We start from the raw sequence: 25196 nt of genomic DNA, 5'->3' as shown, positions 1-25196 counted from the left end.
TCACTGTGTTAATAATATGGTATAGGTACCAGTAATTCACATCCTTATTGTATCAATTATAATTTGTTTACAGAAAAATGATAAAAATATTGTCGAAACAGGTCCATCTACAAAATACATAAGCAATGTGAAAAGTGTTGTATCTTCAATACTAAGTCAGAAAACTAAGCAACAAATGAAATAAATGTTTTTTTTTTAAAAACATGATTATCATGGTTAGCAAACAATTTTTTACAAATGAGAAACATATCATAATGATTATTATGTAAAATTTTCATAGTTTACATATACTACATAACATATTGTTATGATATAAATTAAGCAACATACTTTATCAAATGAATCCAGCTACATAAGTTTATCATATGTGACACTTTTGGCTGTGTTTTAGTTAACAAACATGCAATATATCCGAATATTACTTCTATGTATATACCGAGGCCTTACCATTTCTGTAGTAATATCCACAGTCATGTAATGAACCCTGTCCATTTGTTGACAGAAGTCCATTATCTTTTCCCTGGTTTTACACAAAGAAGCATAAACATCTTGGTCATGGACATCAAGGAAGGAAAATACACTGTAATTTTCAAATAGAAGCAAATAAAGCCATCTGTTTAGTGTGGTCTTCTCTTAAATTCCTAAAGGAAACACGACTACTAATAGCAAAATATTACAGTATTATCTTTTACAACTTACAGAAAATACATGATAAAAGATTATGCTAGACAATCATACAAATGTGTTAAAGTCAGAGTAGGCTAATGGAAGCCAATTAAAAAAAACTACCCTGCTTTACTTGGACCTTTAAATCCTTCATACATATTTATATCTAAAATCTATTGAGGGATTGAGGGATTATCTCCCCTAGTTATGTTTAAGTCAACTGGACAATGCAGAGGTATCCCATACTATTTCTATGCACAGGAACATTCAAAAACATGTATACTTAAACAAGAGGCTCCCAGCTTGAATTGCTCACCTGGTTAAAGTTTTGCCTTTCAAGGGCAATAATTCTTAAAAAGGAGTTGTCCGACAATTTTGACTCGAAGACGACTTTGGTGGCACTTACCATAGAGATCATTTCATAATTTGAAAGTTTCTTTTTATCTATTATAGTCATCAAGATATTGACTGAAAACTGCTAAAAACATAATTTTTTCCTTTCAAGGAAAGTAACTCTTACAAAAAGTCATCCGACAACTCTGATCCAATGCAGATTTTTGTAGGCCTTATCCTAAGAATCATCTCAGTAATCTCTAACAAGGTGTTGACTGACAACTTCGATACCTTGTAATCTTTGGAAGGCCTTTTAATAAGGATCATTTCGGCAAATGAAAGAATTTGGCTAAACCTAATGGTTTCGGAGATACATGAGAAAAACTTCTGACTGACCTATTTGTTCTATTTTTAGTTACAGCTGCCATGTTTTTTGACAGATAAGAAATTCCCACATCATATCAATGCAAAATATCCCAAAGAACATTCATAACAAATTTGCTTCAAGTTAGTCAAGTAATGTCACAAGAGGAGGTTTTTGAAAGAAAAAAACATTAAAGAAAGCAAAACAAAAGTTGAAAAAGGGCAATAACTCCAACTATGATTAACATATTAAAACAAAAAGTTGACCAGTGATATATCTCACGATGATGAAGACTTTTACCCTATGTTAGAATTTGGCTAAACCTAACAAGTTTTGGAGATATATGCCAAAATTTCTGTGTGAGCCCTATGTTCTATTTTTAGAAATAGTGGCGACAATGATGATGATGGACACCAAGTGATGGCAATAGCTCAATGGCCTTTGGCCAGGAAAGCTTAAATACAATAGGTTTACATTTTAAATGGCATGAAATCATTAGATGATTACAGAGTTCTTCAAGGGATATTTACCTTTCCTGCTGCTGGATATTGCTGTTGAGTTTTGTAAGAGTCTCTTCAAAATCAGATGGAGTAAGTTTGATCTGGTCAACTTTCCCTGATTTTCCAGTGTCCACAACAACAAACTCACATCCATAGTGGTCTGACTTTGGTTTGATATCAGCCAATTGCTTTTCTGTCTGTTAAATAAACAAAAAATGCTTGAAAAGACCAAGTCTCATTATACATCTTTTTTTAGTTACTAGACATTTTTGTAAGATTTTTTCTTCATCAATTAATCAATTAGAATTTTTTCATATCTGACCCTTGGCATCAAACTACACTTGAATTTTTGTACTGTTTATTACATCATGAAACAATACGGAATAGGCGCTACCTTAAATGCAAGCAAAGGTATTATTTAGTCTTTTTAAATGAAGGCATATGATATGCAGTGTTTGGGCTATGCTGAGTTTCAAATATACAGAGTATGAAGCATTCCCTATTTTAATAATGTGAGTGATGAGAATTCCAGAAATTTCTCTTTGTACACTATTTTTGAGAAAAAAAATACACATAATAGGAATTTTAAGACCTCCTTTGTCATAAAAAACAATTTTTTGAAATATTTTGAAATGTGTAACCTTTACACAAAAAGAAAAGATTTCAACATGATTCATAAGTTTTACAAAAAATGAAGAAAGGGAAATCTACTTAAAACAAAGACGGTATGAACTTTTATATTTCCAATACAAAAAAAGCTAAATTATGAACAGAATCAAAAGAAATTAAATGTTATTTTAAAGTTACTTTCTATGTAATAACTATCAATTTTGTCCATAGCAGTAATTCACAACCCACATTAATATCTTGGATAACATGAGATTGTGATTTCTTATGAATGAAAACTTTTTGAAGATAGAATTTGGCATGTGCCGTTCACTGCCAGGGTCTTCCATGATTAAAAATGTGATGCCCTCACTGAATTAATGAATTTAAAAAAAAACACACAAACCAGCAACATTTTAGCAGACCATAAGAAAAAAAAATTGTGAAAAAAAATAATAAAAGTACCATCAAAGTAGTGTAACTCCATAGTACATAGGAAAAAAATGCAACATACAATTTGAAAAATGCATGTTGTCATATGTTTTACATTTAGGACAAAGAAAAACATATGGCAAACATGTGTAGGGCTGCAGGAAATTAAACATATGGCAAACATGTGTAGGACTGCAGGAAATTAAACATATGGCAAACATGTGTAGGGCTACAGGAAATTAAACATATGGCAAACATGTGCAGAGCTGCAGGAAATTAAACATATGGCAAACATGTGCAGAGCTGCAAGAAATTAAACATATGGCAAACATGTGCAGGGCTGCAGGAAATTAAACATATGGCAAACATGTGTAGGGCTGCAGGAAATTAAAAATACGGCAAACATGTGCAGGGCTGCAGGAAATTAAACATATGGCAAACATGTGTAGGACTGCAGGAAATTAAACATATGGCAAACATGTGTAGGGCTACAGGAAATTAAACATATGGCAAACATGTGCAGAGCTGCAGGAAATTAAACATATGGCAAACATGTGCAGAGCTGCAAGAAATTAAACATATGGCAAACATGTGCAGGGCTGCAGGAAATTAAACATATGGCAAACATGTGTAGGGCTGCAGGAAATTAAAAATACGGCAAACATGTGCAGGGCTGCAGGAAATTAAACATATGGCAAACATGTGCAGAGCTGCAGGAAATTAAACATATGGCAAACATGTGTAGGACTGCAGGAAATTAAACATATGACAAACATGTGTAGGGCTACAGGAAATTAAAAATACAGCAAACATGTGCAGGGCTGCAGGAAATTAAACATATGGCAAACATGTGCAGAGCTGCAGGAAATTAAACATATGACAAACATGTGCAGAGCTGCAGGAAATTAAACATATGGCAAACATGTGCAGAGCTGCAAGAAATTAAACATATGGCAAACATGTGCAGGGCTGCAGGAAATTAAACATATGGCAAACATGTGTAGGACTGCAGGAAATTAAACATATGGCAAACATGTGTAAGGCTAAAGGAAATTAAACATATGGCAAACATGTGTAGGGCTACAGGAAATTAAAAATATAGAAATAAAAATCATATGGGAATAACAATTTTTCACAGAACTTCTTACATAAAAACAAGTATGATTTTTGCACGATTTTGGAAATCATATTGTTAGTGATTTCATTTGCACAAAAAAAAATATTTCAATTTTGGTTTTAAAATAAGTAAAATTTTGTTCCTGTGTAGCAAAATTACAATAAAACTTGTCTTATGGCACAATAATAGGACTAACCTTTGACCTTTTAGCTTCATCTATCTTTTTTCTTCCCCAAAGTTCAAAAACTACAGGATTTTCCTGCAAACTTTTCAGCATCTGAAAGATTTAAAGATTTTTGTGAGAAATTTCGCCTGTTGTCTTGAGAAAAAAAATCGGAAGAAATTTTAATAATCTGAAATAAAAATGGGTGTTCATACAGTACATTCAATATAGAATATAGATACAGATGAAAGCGATCCAAGTATGCTCTCACCAATAAATATGGTAAAACATTATTTTTCGATGAAACATATCCATAAAAAATTTCAATTTGATCAGCTACGTGAATTTTGAATGTCACCTAACCTGATATCCTGGATTGAAAACTTGTATTGGACAAGTCAACACATTGCACAAGTTTTATACTGGAAAGCATGAATAGTACACTTTGTATGACCATTCACTCTTCATGATTGGATTGTAATTAGAATAGTTTTACTATGTGTGTAACCTCATTATCACCGAGAATAAAAATTATCAATTTTACAGGGAATCCTAAACAGCTTTCCCTGCACAGTAGGGGAGTTATCAGAGGATGAAATACAATAAAATGTGAATATTTAAAAAAAAAAAAAAAAAAAAAAGCTGGTAGTTGTTTGAATTTTTCAGAAAATGGATCCCACCATTTGGCACACTTATAGGAAGAATGTCTTAAAATTTCAAGCTGCTGTGATAAGTACTTGTAGTTAATGAAAAAGTGTGATTGCAATAATTGTTACAAATGGACACACAGACGAGGATAAAACAGTATACTCCCTCTCCTTTGGAAGAAGGAGTATACAAAAACAGAATTTCTTTTTTTTTTAAGTAACAGTCTTTGTAAGAATCATGCAAAATCTGAAAAATGTGATTATTCATTCAAATCTGCCTGCTCTCAGGAGATAATCAACATTGAAATTTCAATAGATTCTATTGTATTTGAGTGTCATTTACAGAGTTACCTCCCTTATTTTTGAAATACAGTGCATTCTATATGATTTTTATCTCTTAAGAACCTGGGATATATGAAGAACTGAATGTAAATTTTTGTTTACTATGGCTATACAAATGAAATATCAAAAATAAAAATATGTAGGCTTTTTACCCATTAATCACATTTTGCATGATTCTTAGCTGGAGTACTACTTAATTACAAAACATGCATAAAAAATCAATGCTTCATTCTCAGTGACTGTAAGAAGTACCTTTTGAGTTACAGCTCTGACAAAGAATGTCCTCTCATGATGATAGAAGGGATTAATTCCATCTACTTCACTGGTTTTTATAGGATAGTTGAAAATATTCTGAAGTTTGTACTTGCAATAACTCTGAAATAAATGGAAATTTTAAAAAGTTGTATAATATAACTCTCATACAGTTACCATAGCAACAAAAGTCAAATATCATTTACATATGTGTGTCAGTGATTATTCTTAGAACCAAAAAAAGCACATGGTGTTATTCAATTTGAAATAATGCCAACTTCATCGAAACAATCTTTTTTATATAGGAAAAGACAAATACAATTTATTAAAGTTTATTTCATCTTATACCAACATTGAACATGGAAGAGACAAATTTCCAACATTTTTTCTAAAAAAGAACGGATGATGACATATGTCCAATGATTTTTCTGAAAACAGAATGGATGATGACATATGTCCAATGATTTTTCTGAAAACAGAATGGATCATGACATATGTCCAATGATTTTTCTGAAGAAAAAAAAACAGATGATGACATATGTCCAATGGTTTTTCTGAAAAGAGAATGAATGATGACATATGCCCAATGTTTTTCAGAAGAGAGTATAAGCAATGATTTTTCTTAACAGAGAATGGATGGTGACATATGTCCCATGATTTTTCTGAACAGATAATTGATGAGAACACATGCCAAATGATTTTTTGAACAAAGAATGGATGATGACATATGCCCAGTGTTTTTCAGAAGAGAGAATAAGCAATGATTTTTCTGAACAGAGCATGTTAACAGAGGCATTTAATACCTTGTACTAAAAGTTTTCTAGGGGATTTCTCTTGTTTGCTTTTATTTTCTGTCCCTTTTTCCAGTAAATCAATGCCTCTTTATCCATGCTTCCATTTTCACAAGTGCCATTTTGCTGTTTATTTTTTTTAAAGATTAAAATTGTTAAATCTGAAATTAAGATACTTACACTCTGTATATTTTGAGGCAGTGCAGAAGCAAAATTCACTTTCACTTTCAGTTTTACTTCCTGGTTTATCTAAAAAAAAAAAGTAATTACCAGTATAGGTTTTGTAACAAGTGAAAATTGAATATCACAAAATATCAGGTTAAAGTTAATTAAATTTATCATCATAACAAATAAGCTTCAGAAGAATTGTGATCATGTTAAAAATATAATAAAGCAAGTTGATACTATGGCAATGGTAAATTTTTCATATCAATTGTTCGTATAAAATCATCCAATGGTGTAATACTACTGCAGGATAAAATAACATAAAATAACCAAATCAAAGAGAGATATTCATAGATAATGCCTACATGTTATAATACTCTATACATTTGTAGATAGATGAACGGAGTTAAAATGTGTTTATAGACAAATAGGTAATAACTAGATATTCTTCCAAATATCTGAAGCATCAGCAGTGGGATGATACAATTATATAAAAATCCAAAAACTTGACCTAAAGGTGAACATATCAAACAGAGATGGTCTACATACACAATGTAGCTTACCAAACTTTACTCCAACTTTCACATGAATTCAGCAAATGTCAATCTTAAAGATTATAATAATAATCTTTCATTTTGAACAATGGATATGGTGAAAGGCAACAAATGTCCCAGCATATAACCTAAATGCTAAATGGTAAATACTTACAGAGATCATCACGAGGTCTTCAACATGTGTAAAACACCTTTAAGTAAGCTCTCCAAGCAGCCATTTGTATCCCTTACATAAAAGTTTTTTTTACAAATTTGATTCTGGGAGACTTGTGCATACATGCTCATCAAAATTTAAATAGAGCATCTAATGAGACATAAAATAATACTTTGAAACATTGTTGGGCAATTTGAAATGAACATCAAAAACTAAAACCATAAAAGAAGGGGTGGCAGAAAAACAGCATATCTGAAGAAAAAATTATTCTAAAAATCAAAAGTAATCTGAATTTTTATGTACTGTGAAAGTACAATGTACTATTTTTCGTGGGGTATCAATTTTTGTGGGTGAGTCAGCCCAAGAAACGAAAAGCAGATTCCCATTGATGTGCATACTGAAAACCCGAAAACCATGAATTCAAGTCATTCACGAACTTGTGTATTTTCCCTAATCCACGAAACTGGTATCCATGAATTAAAGTACTTCCACAGTATACCTAATAGTTGAGCAGTTATGAAGATTTTTTTAATCAGTTCTCACTTAATCAATTTAATAGTGAAAATAGCAAGGTGACAAACGTCAAAAACAATACATCTTGAATACTATATACCAGGTTCTCCTGAAAATGGAATTTGATTTATAATTCTGTACAGCTATTCAAAGTTTATCTGTTCTTCGATTATTATAAGTTATTACAACATACCAGATATTTTGTATTTTGACAGCTTTGAAGGGTGGTATAAAAACAATACACTTTGTCCGGAGAGGGTGAGTTATTTCAACTTACCAGATACTTTGCATTTTGGATAGCCGCTATATCTTTGATTGGTTCATCGTTTTCATCAACATACTCTACAGAACATTCAAACTGACCTGTAACAAAAGGTCAAAGTTCAAATTCCTATATACAGCTGTAATAATCATTACATAAAAATCAAATACTGAAACTGATTCTATAAGTAAAACATGACCAGACTTACAATAGAACAGAACATTACCAGGCTTATGATAGAACAGAACATTACCAGGCTTAGGATAGAACAGAACATTACCAGGCTTAGGATAGAACAGAACATTACCAGGCTTAGGATAGAACAGAACATTACCAGGCTTATGATAGAGCAGAACATTACCAGGCTTATGATAGAACAGAACATTACCAGGCTTAGGATAGAACAGAACATTACCAGGCTTAGGATAGAACAGAACATTACCAGGCTTAGGATAGAGCAGAACATTACCAGGCTTAGGATAGAGCAGAACATTACCAGGCTTAGGATAGAACAGAACATTACCAGGCTTAGGATAGAGCAGAACATTACCAGGCTTAGGATAGAACAGAACATTACCAGGCTTAGGATAGAGCAGAACATTACCAGGCTTAGGATAGAACAGAACATTACCAGGCTTAGGATAGAGCAGAACATTACCAGGCTTAGGATAGAGCAGAACATTACCAGGCTTAGGATAGAGCAGAACATTACCAGGCTTAGGATAGAACAGAACATTACCAGGCTTAGGATAGAGCAGAACATTACCAGGCTTAGGATAGAACAGAACATTACCAGGCTTAGGATAGAGCAGAACATTACCAGGCTTAGGATAGAACAGAACATCACCAGGCTTAGGACAGAGCAGAACATTACCAGGCTTAGGATAGAACAGAACATCACCAGGCTTAGGACAGAGCAGAACATTACCAGGCTTAGGATAGAACAGAACATCACCAGGCTTAGGACAGAACAGAACATCACCAGGCTTAGGATAGAACAGAACATCACCAGGCTTAGGACAGAACAGAACATCACCAGGCTTAGGATAGAACAGAACATCACCAGGCTTAGGATAGAACAGAACATCACCAGGCTTAGGATAGAACAGAACATTACCAGGCTTAGGATAGAACAGAACATCACCAGGCTTAGGATAGAACAGAACATTACCAGGCTTAGGATAGAACAGAACATCACCAGGCTTAGGATAGAACAGAACATTACCAGGCTTAGGATAGAACAGAACATCACCAGGCGTAGGATAGAGCAGAACATCACCAGGCTTAGGATAGAGCAGAACATCACCAGGCTTATGATAGAACAGAACATCACCAGGCTTAGGATAGAGCAGAACATTACCAGGCTTAGGATAGAACAGAACATTACCAGGCTTATGATAGATAAGACAAATCAAAATAGGTATCAGACAGGCCCACAGAAATGGGTCAGGAAAGTGAACTCAAAGTGAAAGTAGTCTTTAAATTGAATTAAAATTACAATATGCAATTTAAAAAGATAAAACAGAATTAATTACAGTATCTAGATCTGGCATGCTGATTTTTTTTTTAAATGCACAACAGTTTACCTATCCTATCTTGCTCCTTCCCGGTATCGTCCCTTTTTCATTGATTTTGCAAACATAAGAAAAAGTATAAGTGTGATGCTTGGTTGTAGGCTAGTTTTATTTTCTGTAAGTGCTATTGTCATAGCCTGAAGTTTGACATATTTTTGTCAGTGATCAAATTTTACATGTGTACATGATTGCTATGTACAAAAACAATACAAAATAAAATGACAAATTCCCTTTGAATTCATAATACTGCTACCTAGTTTTGACCAGGGCATTTATAAAAAAAAAATATATTTTATTAACTATTTAGCTAGAGTGTATCAGTCATGTATCGACTTGGCTGATTCCTTTACAACAGCTATGCCTTAACTATTGTCGACGCCTCTTAATCAATTGACCTTACCAATCGTTGTTCCATTCAAGTCTACAATTGGAAGCATCTGTCTGTTGATATTTTGTCTGTATGATAATGAGTAAAGGCTCATTTGAGCTGTCCCATATAGAACTGGAGCACCTGAAGCTTCCTAAAATATCACAATATATATATCTAAGATTATAATGGTCAGATATGATTTTACTAATAAAAAAAATCAGTAATTGAAGAATTGAGAAGTAAATAAACAATAAAAAAAAACTGTAAAATCTGAATTTGGATTATTTGATTTAGATAAAAAAAACTCATGTCTGAATGGTCCATGTGAAACCTGTCTAAACTGAAACCTATGTAAACCAGACATGTTCTGATGTCCTTTAAGATCCAATATTGTGTAAACCCAACATGTCGGACAAGTCGGACAATCCCTAAATCCAGAAGGGGAGGTTCAGTAAATCCCTCAATCCATTAGTGGGGGGGAGGTCGGTAAATTCCTCAATCCAGAAGAGGGTCAGTAAAAACAGGTTTCACTTTAGACCACATAAATAACAAAACAATTTTCAACTCCATGGGTAAAATATGTGATTAAAACTTCAAAAGGAAATCTAAATTTATTTAGCATATATTAAGGATTTGACCATGGTGATATAACCAACTTTGCGACAATTTACACTTTATGAACAAGCATAAAGTTTTCACAAGTTGGTTATGCAAGCATAAATTGGTCAAAATAAAAAAAATCCTTATAACTTAATTTTTAATCAATTTAAGTCCAAATTAAATTTTGATATAAATCAAAACATTTGAAATGTGTACTGTGGGCCAATCAGCATTAATTACATCCAGTACCAAATTAGTTAATTGTTGCCAACCAATCCGAATGCTTCGTAGAAATGAAACCAAATTATAAAATAATTTAACACATGTAATATGTGTGAAATGATACCTGGATCATGTTTAATGAAAATTTCACAATAATTATGTTTAAAACTGATTTTCTAAATCACCGTGAGTTGTCATCCATTACCAAATCTAAGATGAAATTTTTGGTTAAGTGTACTTCTTTATTTACCAAATCAACTACTTTTTCACAGCAGTTAATGTTAGAAGTGCTTTTATCAGAAAGGTTATTTACATAGGTTTTCTGTGTCATATATACAAACATGTAATAAATAGGGACTTGCAGCAAATTCACCTGGAATTATGAAATAAAATAATGTCAATGCCTTTTTTAAACAATTATAAGATTACCTCTAACTTTTCTTTGGTTTGCTTGTAATCACCAACAAATGGTTCCTGAAAAAGAGGAAAACATTGCAACAATATCAGAATCACCAACCCAACAACTCAAGTAGCAGTCCTTGTAAGAATCATGCAAATTCTATAATATGTGATACACCCAAAAAAGGCTACACATTCTTTTTTTTGCTATTAAGTTCCTTTATAGGTCTATACGATGAAATATATAATTATTCATTCCAATCTGTCTGCTATAAGGAGGTAATTCACATAGAAAATCAAAGTTTCTATTGTATTTTAGTGTCATTTACATAGTTACCTTCCTTAAGTTGAAGTTTTAGAGTACATTCTACATAATTTTTATCTCCTAAGAACAAGGGTTACATGAAAGCTACATGTTACTTTCTAAATAGTATAACAATTTGAACAAAGGGTAATCAAGGGAACGAAGATTCTAGCAGAAATCAAAAGAATGTAATCCAGGGACAAAGACCAGGCATGGGAAACAGACATACACAACAAAGAACATAAAATAAATAATATAATATATACAAAGTAACAAAACTTAATGAGCAACTCAGACTCCACTATAAACTGGGAGCATGGACCAGGTGCATCATTAGGGTAAGCATCTGCTGCTTTTCTAGAAACCCCCGCTGAGTTGCATATAAAAAGTCAAGTCCTGAGTAGACAAAAGAGGAAAGGAAAATTATGACGCATTGAACAAATCAGTTTTCATGATGCAGATAGATACACCAGAGTGATCCACGAGTTCATGATTATTACCACAAACTTCTGTAGTGATGACTTCAATCTTGTAGCAACATAATCCTGTTCCAGAAGCCTTATTGTAAGAAGTGTAGGGCAATACAAAAAGTTTTGCATAGTTACAACAAGCTCTGGCATAACGTATGAGTTCTGATATGAAAACTCCATACAAAGGTGCTGAAGGGATGTTGCCATAGACGAAAGGAAAGTTAACGATACAGAATGAAAAGTCATCGCTTTTGTCGTATAGTTTGGTCAATAGTTTTCCTTTACCATCGACCTCTAAGGGTAGATCTAGATATGAGGCTGACTATACAGTGTATGTAGTATCCTTTATCTCAAGTTCTTTGGGGTAGATGCGATGTATAAAATCCCAAAAACTAGGATTGTTTACAATAATATGTCATCTATATATAGCGGAAAGTGAGATTAAAGGCCAAACGATGTTCCTTCCTTTGGATCAGATCAAATATAAAGTCAGCCTTAACAGTGAAGGACTAGGTCAGCAAGTAGAGGAGCACAACTGAAATGCCAACTGTTTGTTGAAAAAAGTCTCCACCACACTGAACAAATATGTTGTTTTTATAAAAAACTCAAAATACATTTTGAAAACATTATGAAAATATCAAAAATAAAAATATGTAGGTTTTCCGACCAAAATATGTATGGTACATTTAATTGAAATATGGATAATGTCTTGAATCTAATCATTTACTTTTCCCCAACATTACGCAATCTTTCTGAGACAGGCCGTCTGTTTTTAGTTATTTTCACAAATCAGCTGCTGTTTGAACTTGTTTCAACTAAAATACTTCACAAAAGATGGGTTTTCATTTAATTCAGTTTTAACTCAATTTCAATTCAAACATATTCAAAATGTTATAAATATATTTGGTAATGTGAAAGGAGTATCAAAAGGCAGAATGAATAAATGAAAGGAGAAATTCCCTAAAATCTTGTTTATTGGAACAAACTAAATACAATCTAAATATCTTATACAAAATATGAATGGTATAATTACATCAGAAATCATGTTATGTATGGGATAAAATCAATTTGATCAAATGATTACAAATTTATTTGAAGGATTGATCATCAACCAGTGAAAGGTCAACAACCAATTTTAGATGGCAAAAATACATGCACAGTAAGGAGGTGATTCATGTATGCCAAAAACCCACCAAAATTATTTTTATTTCTAACTCATTAAAATTACAGACCACAAATCCAGTCTTAGTTTGTCATTTGGTTGTTGCACTTTTGAGATAAAAAAAATACAGATTGTGAATGAAATTGGTACTTTACAAGAGTTATTGTTCTTGGTTTGGTTGGTTTATGTGAGAGATGAATGTATAATTTTCTCAAAAATACAGATCTATATAAAGAAAGGACTATTGTTATGTAAAATATAGAATATGTGGACAGAAAAAGCATCATTCATGTAATGCGTTTTTCTACACCATGAATCACTTCTACTACAGCCAGTGTCGGAATTTTATATTGACTGCAGCTGGTACCTTAAAAATGTCCTGTTGTAAACCACTAATTTTAAATTACATCCTTAAAATTGTTTAACTTATCATAGAAACTATCTTGATTCATTTAATTTTCAAAATAATGAGTTAATAGTCTTACTTGTGAGATAATCTTCAATACTGTGTCTTTAACATGCTTTTTAACATCAGCTGTACTTCCTATATCATCAAAAGGTATAACAATCTGGACTGGACTGTTACTTGACAATGGCATAAATAATGGCTGGAAAATACACATGTTTTTACCATGCTGATTTTACCAAAAATTAACATTGTTTTATGTAGAATTTTTGCTCTTTTCATGCACATGATTAATTACTCAAGTCTGGATCTTTTAAATCAACAAAGACATCAGTATTTAAATATCTTACTGTGACTGATGGATCTATGACCAAGAAAAGTTTTCTTTAAAATGTATAAATTTAAATGACAACAGGGGAAACAACTCCATGCAAGTTTTAATCATATTGGAAGGACAAGCATAGATTTTCCTTTATCACCATATAAAAACACACTAATTCATAAGAGATTCATAAGCTTTTTATATATGAAACCATATGAAGAAAATATATTCAAATTCAAATTTAAATTATTTTACTTATAAAATATCAGAAGGAAAAGCAATCAACATAACATGCTGTGAAAGTCCTTTAGTTCAAAAATCAGACAAATTAAAATACAATACAATATAGTTCACAAGATTACAAAAGTATCAAAAGGGAAGATAACCTCATATATGTATATACTGTATTTTATGAGTCAATTCTTGAACTTTGAATATATGTTTCAGTTTGTTTCTTATATCGGCCACAAACATGAAAACCATGTTATTTAAACAAAACATAAGGAATGCAAAAGTTGCAATTCTTCTTGTAATAAAAAGCTGCGCTTTAAGCACATGATACGCCTGTTGCCCTCTTAACTTGTCCTTATGCTTTTAAAGAAATTATATGATCAACTAAAAATACTGTGAGTCCTGTCGAATACCCTCCCCCCCCAAAAAAAAAGTAAATGCACAAAAAATTTGGCACTATCAAGGCTATCTCAAGTTTAAGTAAGTTTATTGTCCTGATTTTTCACCCACACATTCCTATCTTGTTTAAAACACACTTTTCTGACAAGGTTACCTAATACTTTTTTATATTTATTAGTCGATCATCATAACAAATGGTCTGTTTTAAACAACTTTTCAACAAATAAAATTTCCTAGGCGGTTTCCGTTTTTTTTTTTACGGAGTAAAACTTCATAACACGGAAACGTAACATTTGACATAAATAAAAATTGGAAGGGAGCTTAATTCAATAGATATGAACAATTCATCAAAGTTTCATAAAAGTTGAGGAAAGTCTTTTTGAGTTATTGTGTGAAAATTTGTAGTTCCCTCCTTTTTTAAATATACAAATTCATAACATGGAAATGAAAAATCTGAAATTTATAAAAATCGAAAGGAGCTTACATTAATAGATTTGAACAATGTACCAAAGTTTCATAAAAGTAAGTAAAAGTGTTTTTGAATTATTGTCTGAAATCTTGAAAATCCCCCTTTTTTAAGTAAAAAAATTCATAACACAGAAACGAAAAATCTGAAAGTATAAAAATCAAAAGGGAACCTATGTCAATAGATATGAACAATTCACCAAAGTTTCATTTAAGTTGATGAAAGCAATTTTGAGTTATTGTCTGAAGTGTGGACAACGGATGGACAGACGGACGGACAACTGTATGCCATAATACGTTCCATCTTAGACGGGCATATAAAAATTGTGTTATTTATCCCAAAGGAGTTAAATATGGATGCTATTTATAAATCCTTGTTAATACAATGATGTAATGATGTAGCATGGTATGTTCAGTTCAGAGCATACCATTTTATTTATTTAGTTTTATTTTTCTGGGGGGGGAACATTTATCAAAACATTTATCTTTTTACACATTCTAAAAACTGTATGTTTGTCAGATTCCCTCTGTGTCAAATACCCCATAAAAAGCAGACAATTGTTGTACCATATTTTATCGAAGCGCTATAACTAGGAAATACTTTTCAAACTCTCACTGTAGACATACATGATCTAGGTCAATCTCAGTGAACCGTAACTTCCATCCTCCTTCATCTGATGAAATAGACTGGTAATCTCTAAACTGATAAAATGATGATCGTTTTGAGTTTTTTTGACCTTGTAAGTATTGACAAAAACTGCTCTCCATACTTTTGTGGGGGACAACAAACACATGACCAAGTTTCATAGATTCTACAAATATAAAACATCACAATATTTTAAAACCATAAAAGAAACATTTTTTTAATAGCTTAAATATGATCTATTAAAGGCAACTTATATTTCGAAAGTCACAAGGTCAATGAAGAGTGACATCAGATGACATGAGCACCTATTTCTAAAATATTTGAGGACCAATACTCACTCTACCATAGTACAAGGTTTAGTCAATGCTCCAAATAGTGGTGAAATTTATAGTTGACATCTTCATTTTACTCTTTTATTTACATTTTTTCTGTGAACTAAAATACCTTGAGCTGAATTTAATTTTCCTTTCCATTCTCAAGAAGCCTTAGGTATAAACTGATACCTCACAAAGAACGCAAGATGGAAATAATCAAGGTGTCTAATATATACATGTATATATCTTCATGACAGCTCAATAAAATTTGTAGTTTATTGCGCTGTGGTGTCGACATCAGGGTCCTTGTTCTTGGTAAATATACTTCTGTATGAATTAAGAATCATCCACATTTCCCCCATACTTCTTTCTCATTAGATATATAAAATGAAACACAAGTGCTATGATACCTATTTATTAACTACATACTATCAAATCATTTATGTACATTGGAATAACTGGGGACGACAAGCTGCATAAACTAATAAAAACAAACAAGAGTTATCCCCCTTTTTTATGAACTAAACAATCAAAGATCAAAACTTGGGCGATGAGATAAAAATGAGTATGAAAATATACACTTTTTATCGAGAAAGTCATAAATTATAGAGAATAATAATAAGAAAATTATAAAATAAGTAGAAATATGGATTGACTAGTGCAGTAAATTACATATTGTATCATGCAATCTATTGGATTGAGAAGGTGCCGTTGTAGATGTCAGTGGAAGTTAGTGTTCACTACTGCTTTGTTTTTATCTTCAATTTTAATATGACACAAAAGACAATTGCTACAGTAAAAAGAAATTTAAAGGATAAATGTTGCTATATTTTTCCTTTTTTTCATATTTTATAAAAAAGACACATCAATCACAGCATCTAAAGCATATTTACCTGGATTTCCTGGTCTAGATAAAGGACACCCCTCTACCTTGACCCTATTCATTTCAAGATCAGTAATATATCTGACAGAGGTACCCTTCATACTAATCTCACATCTAGGGCCGATATGGCAAGCTAAGAGGTATAACTCATTGTCTGCTAGATTGATACAACCATTCAAAACAATCTAAAAAAGTGTAATTCAGATTTATCAAAAATACATGTCTTAAATTAAGTAAAAGGATGATCTATGAGATCAATAATTGTGTTTTTGTTCCAAATGCCCTGTCCTACATGTAGTACAATGAAGAAGAAAACTTCTGAAGCAAAATGACATTTCAATACACCTTTTTCAATCAGAAAAATCCCTAACTTGAAGGTAATTACTAACATTTTTTTTTTACTCAGAGGCATACTATTTGTAAGTTTTGCTGCATTGGTTGTTTATTTATTGGATCATATTTGAAAAAAGTCTTCAATGTTAAGATACTGAGAAAGGGTGTCAGCAATAGACCTAACAAATACCCCTAAGGAAGGCTAAGTTAACAACAAATACCAGTACAAAGAAAATCTATAAATAGATCCTCAAAAAGACTAGAACCAAGTCTAAACTAAGCCCTGTACGAACTAAAATGTTTAGGCCCTGAATGAACTAAAGACCTGTCTACACTATGCCCTGAATGAAATAGAGATCTGTCTAAACTAGGCCCTGACGGAACTAGAGATCTGTCTAAATATAAACTAGGCCTTGAATGATCTACAATTCTTAGACCCTGAATAAACTAGAGATCTGTCTACAATGCCCTGAATGAACAAGAGATTTGTCTAAACTACACCCTGAATGAACTACAATTCTTAGACCCGGAATAAACTAGAGATCTGTCTACAATGCCCTGAATGAACAAGAGATTTGTCTAAACTACGCCCTGAATGAACTACAATTCTTAGACCCTGAATAAACTAGAGATCTGTCTACAATGCCCTGAATGAACAAGAGATTTGTCTAAACTACGCCCTGAATGAACTACAATTCTTAGACCCTGAATAAACTAGAGATCTGTCTACAATGCCCTGAATGAACAAGAGATTTGTCTAAACTACGCCCTGAATGAACTACAATTCTTAGACCCTGAATAAACTAGAGATCTGTCTACAATGCCCTGAATGAAAAAGAGATTTGTCTCAACTATGCCCTGAATGAACTACAATTCTTAGACCCTGAATAAACTAGAGATCTGTCAACAATGCCCTCAATGAACAAGAGATTTGTCTAAACTAGACCCTGAATGAACTACAATTCTTAGACCCTGAATAAACTAGAGATCTGTCTACAATGCCCTGAATGAACAAGAGATTTGTCTAAACTATGCCCTGAATGAACTACAATTCTTAGACCCTGAATAAACTAGAGATCTGTCTACAATGCCCTGAATGAACAAGAGATTTGTCTAAACTACGCCCTGAATGAACTACAATTCTTAGACCCTGAATAAACTAGAGATCTGTCTACAATGCCCTGAATGAACAAGAGATTTGTCTAAACTACGCCCTGAATGAACTACAATTCTTAGACCCTGAATAAACTAGAGATCTGTCTACAATGCCCTGAATGAACAAGAGATTTGTCTCAACTATGCCCTGAATGAACTACAATTCTTAGACCCTGAATAAACTAGAGATCTGTCAACAATGCCCTCAATGAACAAGAGATTTGTCTAAACTAGACCCTGAATGAACTACAATTCTTAGACCCTGAATAAACTAGAGATCTGTCTACAATGCCCTGAATGAACAAGAGATTTGTCTAAACTATGCCCTGAATGAACTACAATTCTTAGACCCTGAATAAACTAGAGATCTGTCTACAATGCCCTGAATGAACAAGAGATTTGTCTAAACTACGCCCTGAATGAACTACAATTCTTAGACCCTGAATAAACTAGAGATCTGTCTACAATGCCCTGAATGAACAAGAGATTTGTCTAAACTACACCCTGAATGAACTACAATACTTAGACCCTGAATAAACTAGAGATCTGTCAACAATGCCCTCAATGAACAAGAGATTTGTCTAAACTAGACCCTGAATGAACTAGAGGTCTGTCTAAACTAGGTCCAGAGTAAACTAAAATTCTCAGATACTGAATGAACTAGGGATCTGTCTAAACCAAATCATGATTAAACTATAAAACTATAGACCTGTCTAAACCAGGCTTCTTCTTAAGGCCATTTATATTAGTTCCAACAATTTTAATACTGCATTAACCAAACACCTGCCAAAACTGTAAACTATCTTACAACAAAAGAATTTGGGTTTTAACAGGTTTATCTCCATAATTTAATCAAAAAACATTTCTTCTAAATCATATAAATCATAATAAACCATACCTTTTCCAGTCTATCTGCTCCTTGTAGGATGTCTGACAACCATTTTATACCAGAGTCTGTTAGGAGGATACAGCCATCTAGAATAATCTCTGTTAGACTCACATAGTCTTTCTGTAATGTAACAAATCAGTTTTCCCGTATTTCACTTTCAAACAAATATCGTGAAAGTATTTTAATTTGTGGATATCAATTTAAGTGGATAAGGGAAGAAACACAAGTTACTGGCTTCTAAAATGGTTTGAGGTTTTCAGTATACACATCAATGGAAATCTCTTTTTCGTTTAGAACCAAATTTTGTGGTTTGGCCTACCCACAAAAATTGGTAACCCTGAACAAAAGTACTTCCACAGTACACCACATTTTGTTTAACCTATTAACAATACTGAACAGAATGTATTTCATAAAATGTACCTGCATGTGTTTTTCACTATGTTTCAGCTATAATGCCTAACCAGCTGTGTCCATACACCTTGGTTTGAATGAAATAAATACATAGGTAATTTTTTTTTTTACTTTGAAAGTTTAACAGCTAATTATATAAATACATGTAGCTAAACTATTCTAATATAGTTCATGATACTTCAGTACTTCTCTGTCCAAGAATCAGGCAAATGTGTATGAAGTGTGGCATATGAAGAAAAATGTGTTAAGATTTTATTGCATTATCCAAGTATTTGTACCTCTCCAGAAATAACCACCAAAGTGTTGTTAAGTGTATTTTTTTTAAATATTGATTGGTCAAATTTTGCTGAAATGCAATAAAGAAAAATGATGAGAAATTTTTCCACCACTTTTTCCCTATATAAGAGGTAAAATATCTAGATAATAGATGCTTAAGGATAAATTAAAAAACGTTTTGTTTGTTTTCTAGATGTGTGGAATATATTAGAGGCAAAAAAAAAAAAAAATTTGAGAATAATGATATGCCACTCATTGCCTGATCCATACAAAGATCATATAAAATATATATATAATTAGGGAACGTGCAAAGAGACAACATGATCAGATAGTGAAAACAAAACAGCTAAAGGCGGTCTTCAATGAATGTTGAGAAATTACCCAAACCAAGGGTCTTTCCTTAACAGGCCCATGAAAAAAATATATAGGTATGGCAAAATGAGCATCACACTTTACCCTAAACATATAAAAAACATGTCTATAAACAGTAATATCTGGAGAAATACTCTATCAACTTAAATAAACAAGAAACATAATGATTGTACACTGATGCCCACTTTGGCACTTTCAATAAAAAAGCATATGTTTTAAGATTTTGATATAAAATAGGATATTAATAATATAACATTAAGTAATACCCCCCAAATGCAATAGTGAAAAAAGGGGGATGGCAAAATGTTTAAAATGGCCTAATTCAAAAACTCAATTTTGGATTTTACTGAAAACAGATCTTAACCTGTACTTTATGGTACTAAATAGCTGTGCAAAGTTCCAAAACAATTCAAGTTATTATCTGGAAATCATACAAGCAAACAGATGATCACCCACACCATAATACCTCGCCACTTTGTGTGGCAGGGTAAAAGCCAATTCATACATTTGTTTCTAGGTTCATGATGATAAGACCTTAATAAGGCATGTAGCTTTTGACAAAATACATACCGGTAGGCTACTGGAAGGACTGTTAATTAAAATCTACTTAAGATTAAAAAATATGTAATTAATCAATTTGTTTTAGCAAAATTCATAATTTTGACAGTGCAATTAAGCTAAAACTTATAAACAAAAAATTCAGGCATCTACCAATTCCATTTTGAACTGACCTTCTTATGCTTCTGTACCAGTTTAAGTACAGCATCATTACAATACCCATTCCTGGAGAACATAATCCTCTGTATCTTTGTTTCATCTTGATTCTTTACTATCTCCTAAAATTTGTCAAACATTGGTATAGAAAATGTACAACAAGGATCTGTCATTAGTGTTTACGTTTTAACATGATGTATCTCATAGCAAATTGAATGTTTGTGAGGATTTTACATTTTGCAATGTAGGTTTTAATTAGTGTGTGATGTGGATCACTAAACATGCTAAGCATCCGAAATGGCTCATTTAGATTTTTAGATATTTTCCAAAAACAAGCTGGCCGGGTACCACCCGAGGATACATGCATCACCTTCATACAGTGTGCACAAAGAAACGAACATTAATTCAAATGAGTAAATATAGGGTTGTGCTTAAATAAAACGAATGCAAAAAAACACTTGATTATTAATGTCATACGTTGCCAAAAAAATGACTGGAAAATCAACTTTGAAAAAATAGCGAAGATAATAACAACAATGACTGTATTTAGAGACAAGACGACAGAAGCATAGTTTTGAATCACTGTTTAAAATTGACATCCATTTTTGGCAAGTTTGGTAATTGTTCAGTTGCTATTAAAAACTTTGTGAAAGTTGAAAACAGTTAGTTACATCATTGGAAACCATGAGCTTACTCCAAATTTAGGAGCAGTCAAATTTCATTTTTAATAAATACAAAACAACAGATTATTCTAATATATATAAAGAGAATGGATATGATGAATATGTCAAAAAGACAACAACCCTGCGGGAGGAAAAATGTCAGCTCAAGGTCACCTATGGGTCTTCAATGAATGCTGAGGAAAACCCTCACACCACAGAGCAGGCTGCAACTGGCAAAAAAGCAACATCATACGCAGTAACAGCAAAAAAGTTGCCCCATATACTCAAGCAACATAAAAGAAAACTGAAAGTGAAGACAAAACAGTACATACAGAGGCCAGAAATTCCTGACATGGGACAGGTCAAAAGATGTGGCAAGGTAAAATTACTGGTAATAGTATATTTCAAGACCCCAAACAGTTTAATCTTTAATTGAAATAACCTGTATTTCAGCTTGGCATATTCAGACTCACTCCTTAAAAAATACCCAACAATCTTTCCATTGCCAATACACTTTCCTTTAATCAAGTACATGTATTATTTATGGTTTTGTGATATATGTTATGAAACAGTTGCAAAGAATATGGATGAAATATTTATACTAGAATGAGAGGCATGTGATTGTCTACATTGCATCTGTGGTCTCTATCAAGACAAACTTTTCAAAACATTTTGTTTAAAATCTTTGTGGATTTAAGACAAAAAAACATTTTCTATATATATGCATTGTATACATTGTTGAATTCTCTATCTTTATGACTCTTGCTTCACATTGTTTTATCTGTAGATATTCCATGCATACAAGTATACAGAATAAAAAAATCATCAAAGCCCATGGACAAGCGACAACAAGTCTGAATCTAGTACTGGAGAAGAGTATACTGTAAACATAATAAATTTGGGATGTAATTATTTTCGCTATTTAAGCAATGGACAGAAAACCACAAAAATAGTACAAACAAAATTGATTTTCAACACTATATAACACTAGTAGTTTTTTTTAAACCGCCAAAATTGATACCAGAGAACATATTCCTTTGACAGAATCTGCAAAAATTAGCAATTGATGAAGTTAATATGCTTATAGTATCAATTTCTATATAAAACAGACTATCATTCATCTGTTGTTACTAAAATCTTTTAACTTTTAACAAATTATGTTACTATCATCCCCTATTCTTGTTACTATTGTCCCAGCTGTTTTTTTCAAAATCAATTTACCGTTCATTAAGGCATCGTATGACATGCCAAGAGTTTTCAAATGTGGGATAAAGGTTATGTACTAAACTTTTGCAAAGAACATATATATAGAGAGAGAAAAATTCAGTAATATTCAACTTATCAGTTTTTTCCTCTGTTAAAAAAAATGTATCTTGAGACGATAGTAACAATTGTAACTATCATCAGTTTAACACCAGTGAGGGTGATTCAAATATTAGAAATTCAAATATTCATATCAAGACAATTTTATACTCATGATATTTTGTAAAATGTAATAGTTTACCTCAAATTTTTCTAATGGTATCTTTCCTCTCAGTAATGACTCCTCAGGGTTAAAGGTCAAAACAGACTGACTTCCAATTTTTTCTTCTGTCATAGTTGTCTTTCAATTTAACATCTCATTTTCTTAAGAAAAAGACAGAAAAGTTCAAATATAATGTAAAAACTATGACATTGGTTAACAAGAATAATCAGATCCCAGGATTATCAGTGGACTGCTTGCATAGCTAAGCCTGCTTACATCAAAAGAATCATGGTTTGATCCAAATTTGAGTAATACCACAGACCTCAAAAATGGAAGTCACGCATGTCTACTCAAGCATGCAACATATGGGAGATATGGTCTAGCGTCAGAATAATGTGTCAGAGTTTGGAGACACGCCAACTTGGGGGCTTTTAATATTGCGTAAGTACTGTGAGCAAGTGCAATGAAAATCTGACTCAGCATGTCAGACTAGTACAAATCAAATGTCAGAAAATTACCATACTGGTATCAATGAAATCTCAGCCATGGGACATGTGAGTGTAATCAAGGGAACCAAGGTTATAGCAGTAATCATAAGAATGTAATGCAGGGACAAAGACCAGACATGGAAAACAGACATACTCAACAAAGAACATAAAGTAACTAAAATCATACATACAAAGTAACAAAAGCAAATGAGGAACTCGGACTTCACTAAAAACTGGGAGCATGGACCAGGTGCACCGGTAGGGTAAGCGTCCTCTGCTTTTCTAGAAACACCTGTCGAGTTGCTCATAAAAAATCATGTCCGGGGTAGACAACAGAGGAAAGGAAAACTATGACACGTTGAACAAATCTGTTTTCATGGCATAGATGGATAAACCATAGTGATCCACAAGTTCATGATGATGACGACCATAAAACTTTTGTAGTGATGACTTCAATCTTGTAGCAACAGAATCCTGTTCCAGAAGCCTATTTGTTAGAATTCCAGCGAAATACAAAGACTGTGTAGTTTCAGCAAGCTCTGGCATAATGAATGGGTTGTGATATGAACACTCCATACACAGGTGCCGAAGGGATGTTTCCACAGATGAAAGGAAAGTTGACAATTCTGAATGAAAAGTCATCATGTTTGTCGTAATGTTTGGTAAATAGTTTTCCTTTACCATCAATTTCTAAGTGTAAGTCAAGATATGAGGCCGACCTCTTGTGTCTGTGGTATCCTTTATCTCAAGTTCTTTGGGTTAGATGCGATGTATCAAATCCCCAAAATTAGGATTGTTTAAAGATAATACAACATCTATATAGTGGAAACTGAGATTAAAGGATCTAGCTACATTTTTTAAACGATATTCTTCCTTTCGGATCAGATCAGCTATAAAGTCAGCCTCATAAGAGTGAAGGAATAGGTGAGCAAGTAGAGGAACACAATTTGTTCCCATTGGAATGCCAACTGTTTGTTGAAAAAACGCGTCCACCACAGTGTAAACTTTAAAATATGGTGTTTATTTTGTTCTTTCTTTTTTCTTTATAATTTGTACAGTTTGCATGCTAAAAGATTGGATATCCCCAATAAAATTATATACATGTGATTTCAGCAACTGACAGTGTGTGCATACTGGGACTGAATATACATGTAATAGCGAGCACCGTGAAGCGGTGTGAGCTTTACAGTTATTACGTGTACTTTCTAAATTTCCCTTACGGTTCCCCAATATACTAATGAAAAAAAAAGTCATGTCCCGGAAGTAACAAAAAGTGACTGTCCTTACGGAGAAAATTCATCATTTCCTTCAATCAAACAAATACAAAATATAGGTTCTTATGTTCTGATACTTTTCAAGTCTTTTTCCATTTTTTTTACTTATCTAAAGAATTGAATGTGGCGTTTTTAAAAACTTCGGTCCTTTATTATTTTTACAAGTCTTGCACAGACGGTACATGTATGGTAAAGCTCACGGTGCTCGCTGATTTAGGTACTGCCTACTACAGTCTACATATTATCAACTTCATTGTCTTCAACATGCACGGAAATTGTAACCCATGCATTATCATTTTTACAATTACAGGTTAAGAAATATCAGCATCTATTCCATACTTTAAAGTGTGTCTTTTCCTCTTCCATTCATTGCAATTATCACAATTCACATCAATCTATCATTTTCACTATCGTAGGACGAGGCAAATAGTTCGACTTCGACTGCTGAATATTTTCAAACACTTGGCAACAACCAATACTTCCGGTTAAAGTGAAAGTAGAAAAAAAAATCTACTTATTATTTTCCGCC

General features: G+C 32.6%; 1 protein-coding gene across 2 annotated transcripts in view; it reads right to left on the bottom strand.

The window, feature by feature from the left end:
- Window positions 1-25166, bottom strand: part of LOC148613050 (uncharacterized) — a 101309-nt gene extending 76143 nt beyond the window's left edge. For both annotated transcript variants that reach the window (XM_088595047.1, XM_088595048.1), the window contains exons 1-15: window positions 25007-25166; window positions 22945-23066; window positions 20796-20900; window positions 19015-19125; window positions 16639-16813; window positions 15413-15597; window positions 13448-13570; window positions 11057-11101; window positions 9836-9956; window positions 7877-7962; window positions 6394-6462; window positions 5423-5545; window positions 4215-4295; window positions 1894-2060; window positions 448-580 (exon numbers count right to left, since the gene is read on the bottom strand). In XM_088595047.1, the coding sequence (XP_088451173.1) occupies window positions 448-580; window positions 1894-2060; window positions 4215-4295; window positions 5423-5545; window positions 6394-6462; window positions 7877-7962; window positions 9836-9956; window positions 11057-11101; window positions 13448-13570; window positions 15413-15597; window positions 16639-16813; window positions 19015-19125; window positions 20796-20900; window positions 22945-23037 (1617 nt within the window). In that variant the 5' untranslated portion in view covers window positions 23038-23066; window positions 25007-25166. The remainder of the gene's footprint in view (window positions 1-447; window positions 581-1893; window positions 2061-4214; window positions 4296-5422; window positions 5546-6393; window positions 6463-7876; window positions 7963-9835; window positions 9957-11056; window positions 11102-13447; window positions 13571-15412; window positions 15598-16638; window positions 16814-19014; window positions 19126-20795; window positions 20901-22944; window positions 23067-25006) is intronic.
- Between the last annotated feature and the right edge of the window lie 30 nt (window positions 25167-25196).

This window comes from Perna viridis, chromosome 7, assembly GCF_037379345.1.
Source record: "Perna viridis isolate PV_CMFRI_1.1 ecotype Kerala chromosome 7, ASM3737934v1, whole genome shotgun sequence".
Taxonomy (NCBI): domain Eukaryota; kingdom Metazoa; phylum Mollusca; class Bivalvia; order Mytilida; family Mytilidae; genus Perna; species Perna viridis.
This window is presented reverse-complemented; position numbering and strand designations above follow the sequence as displayed.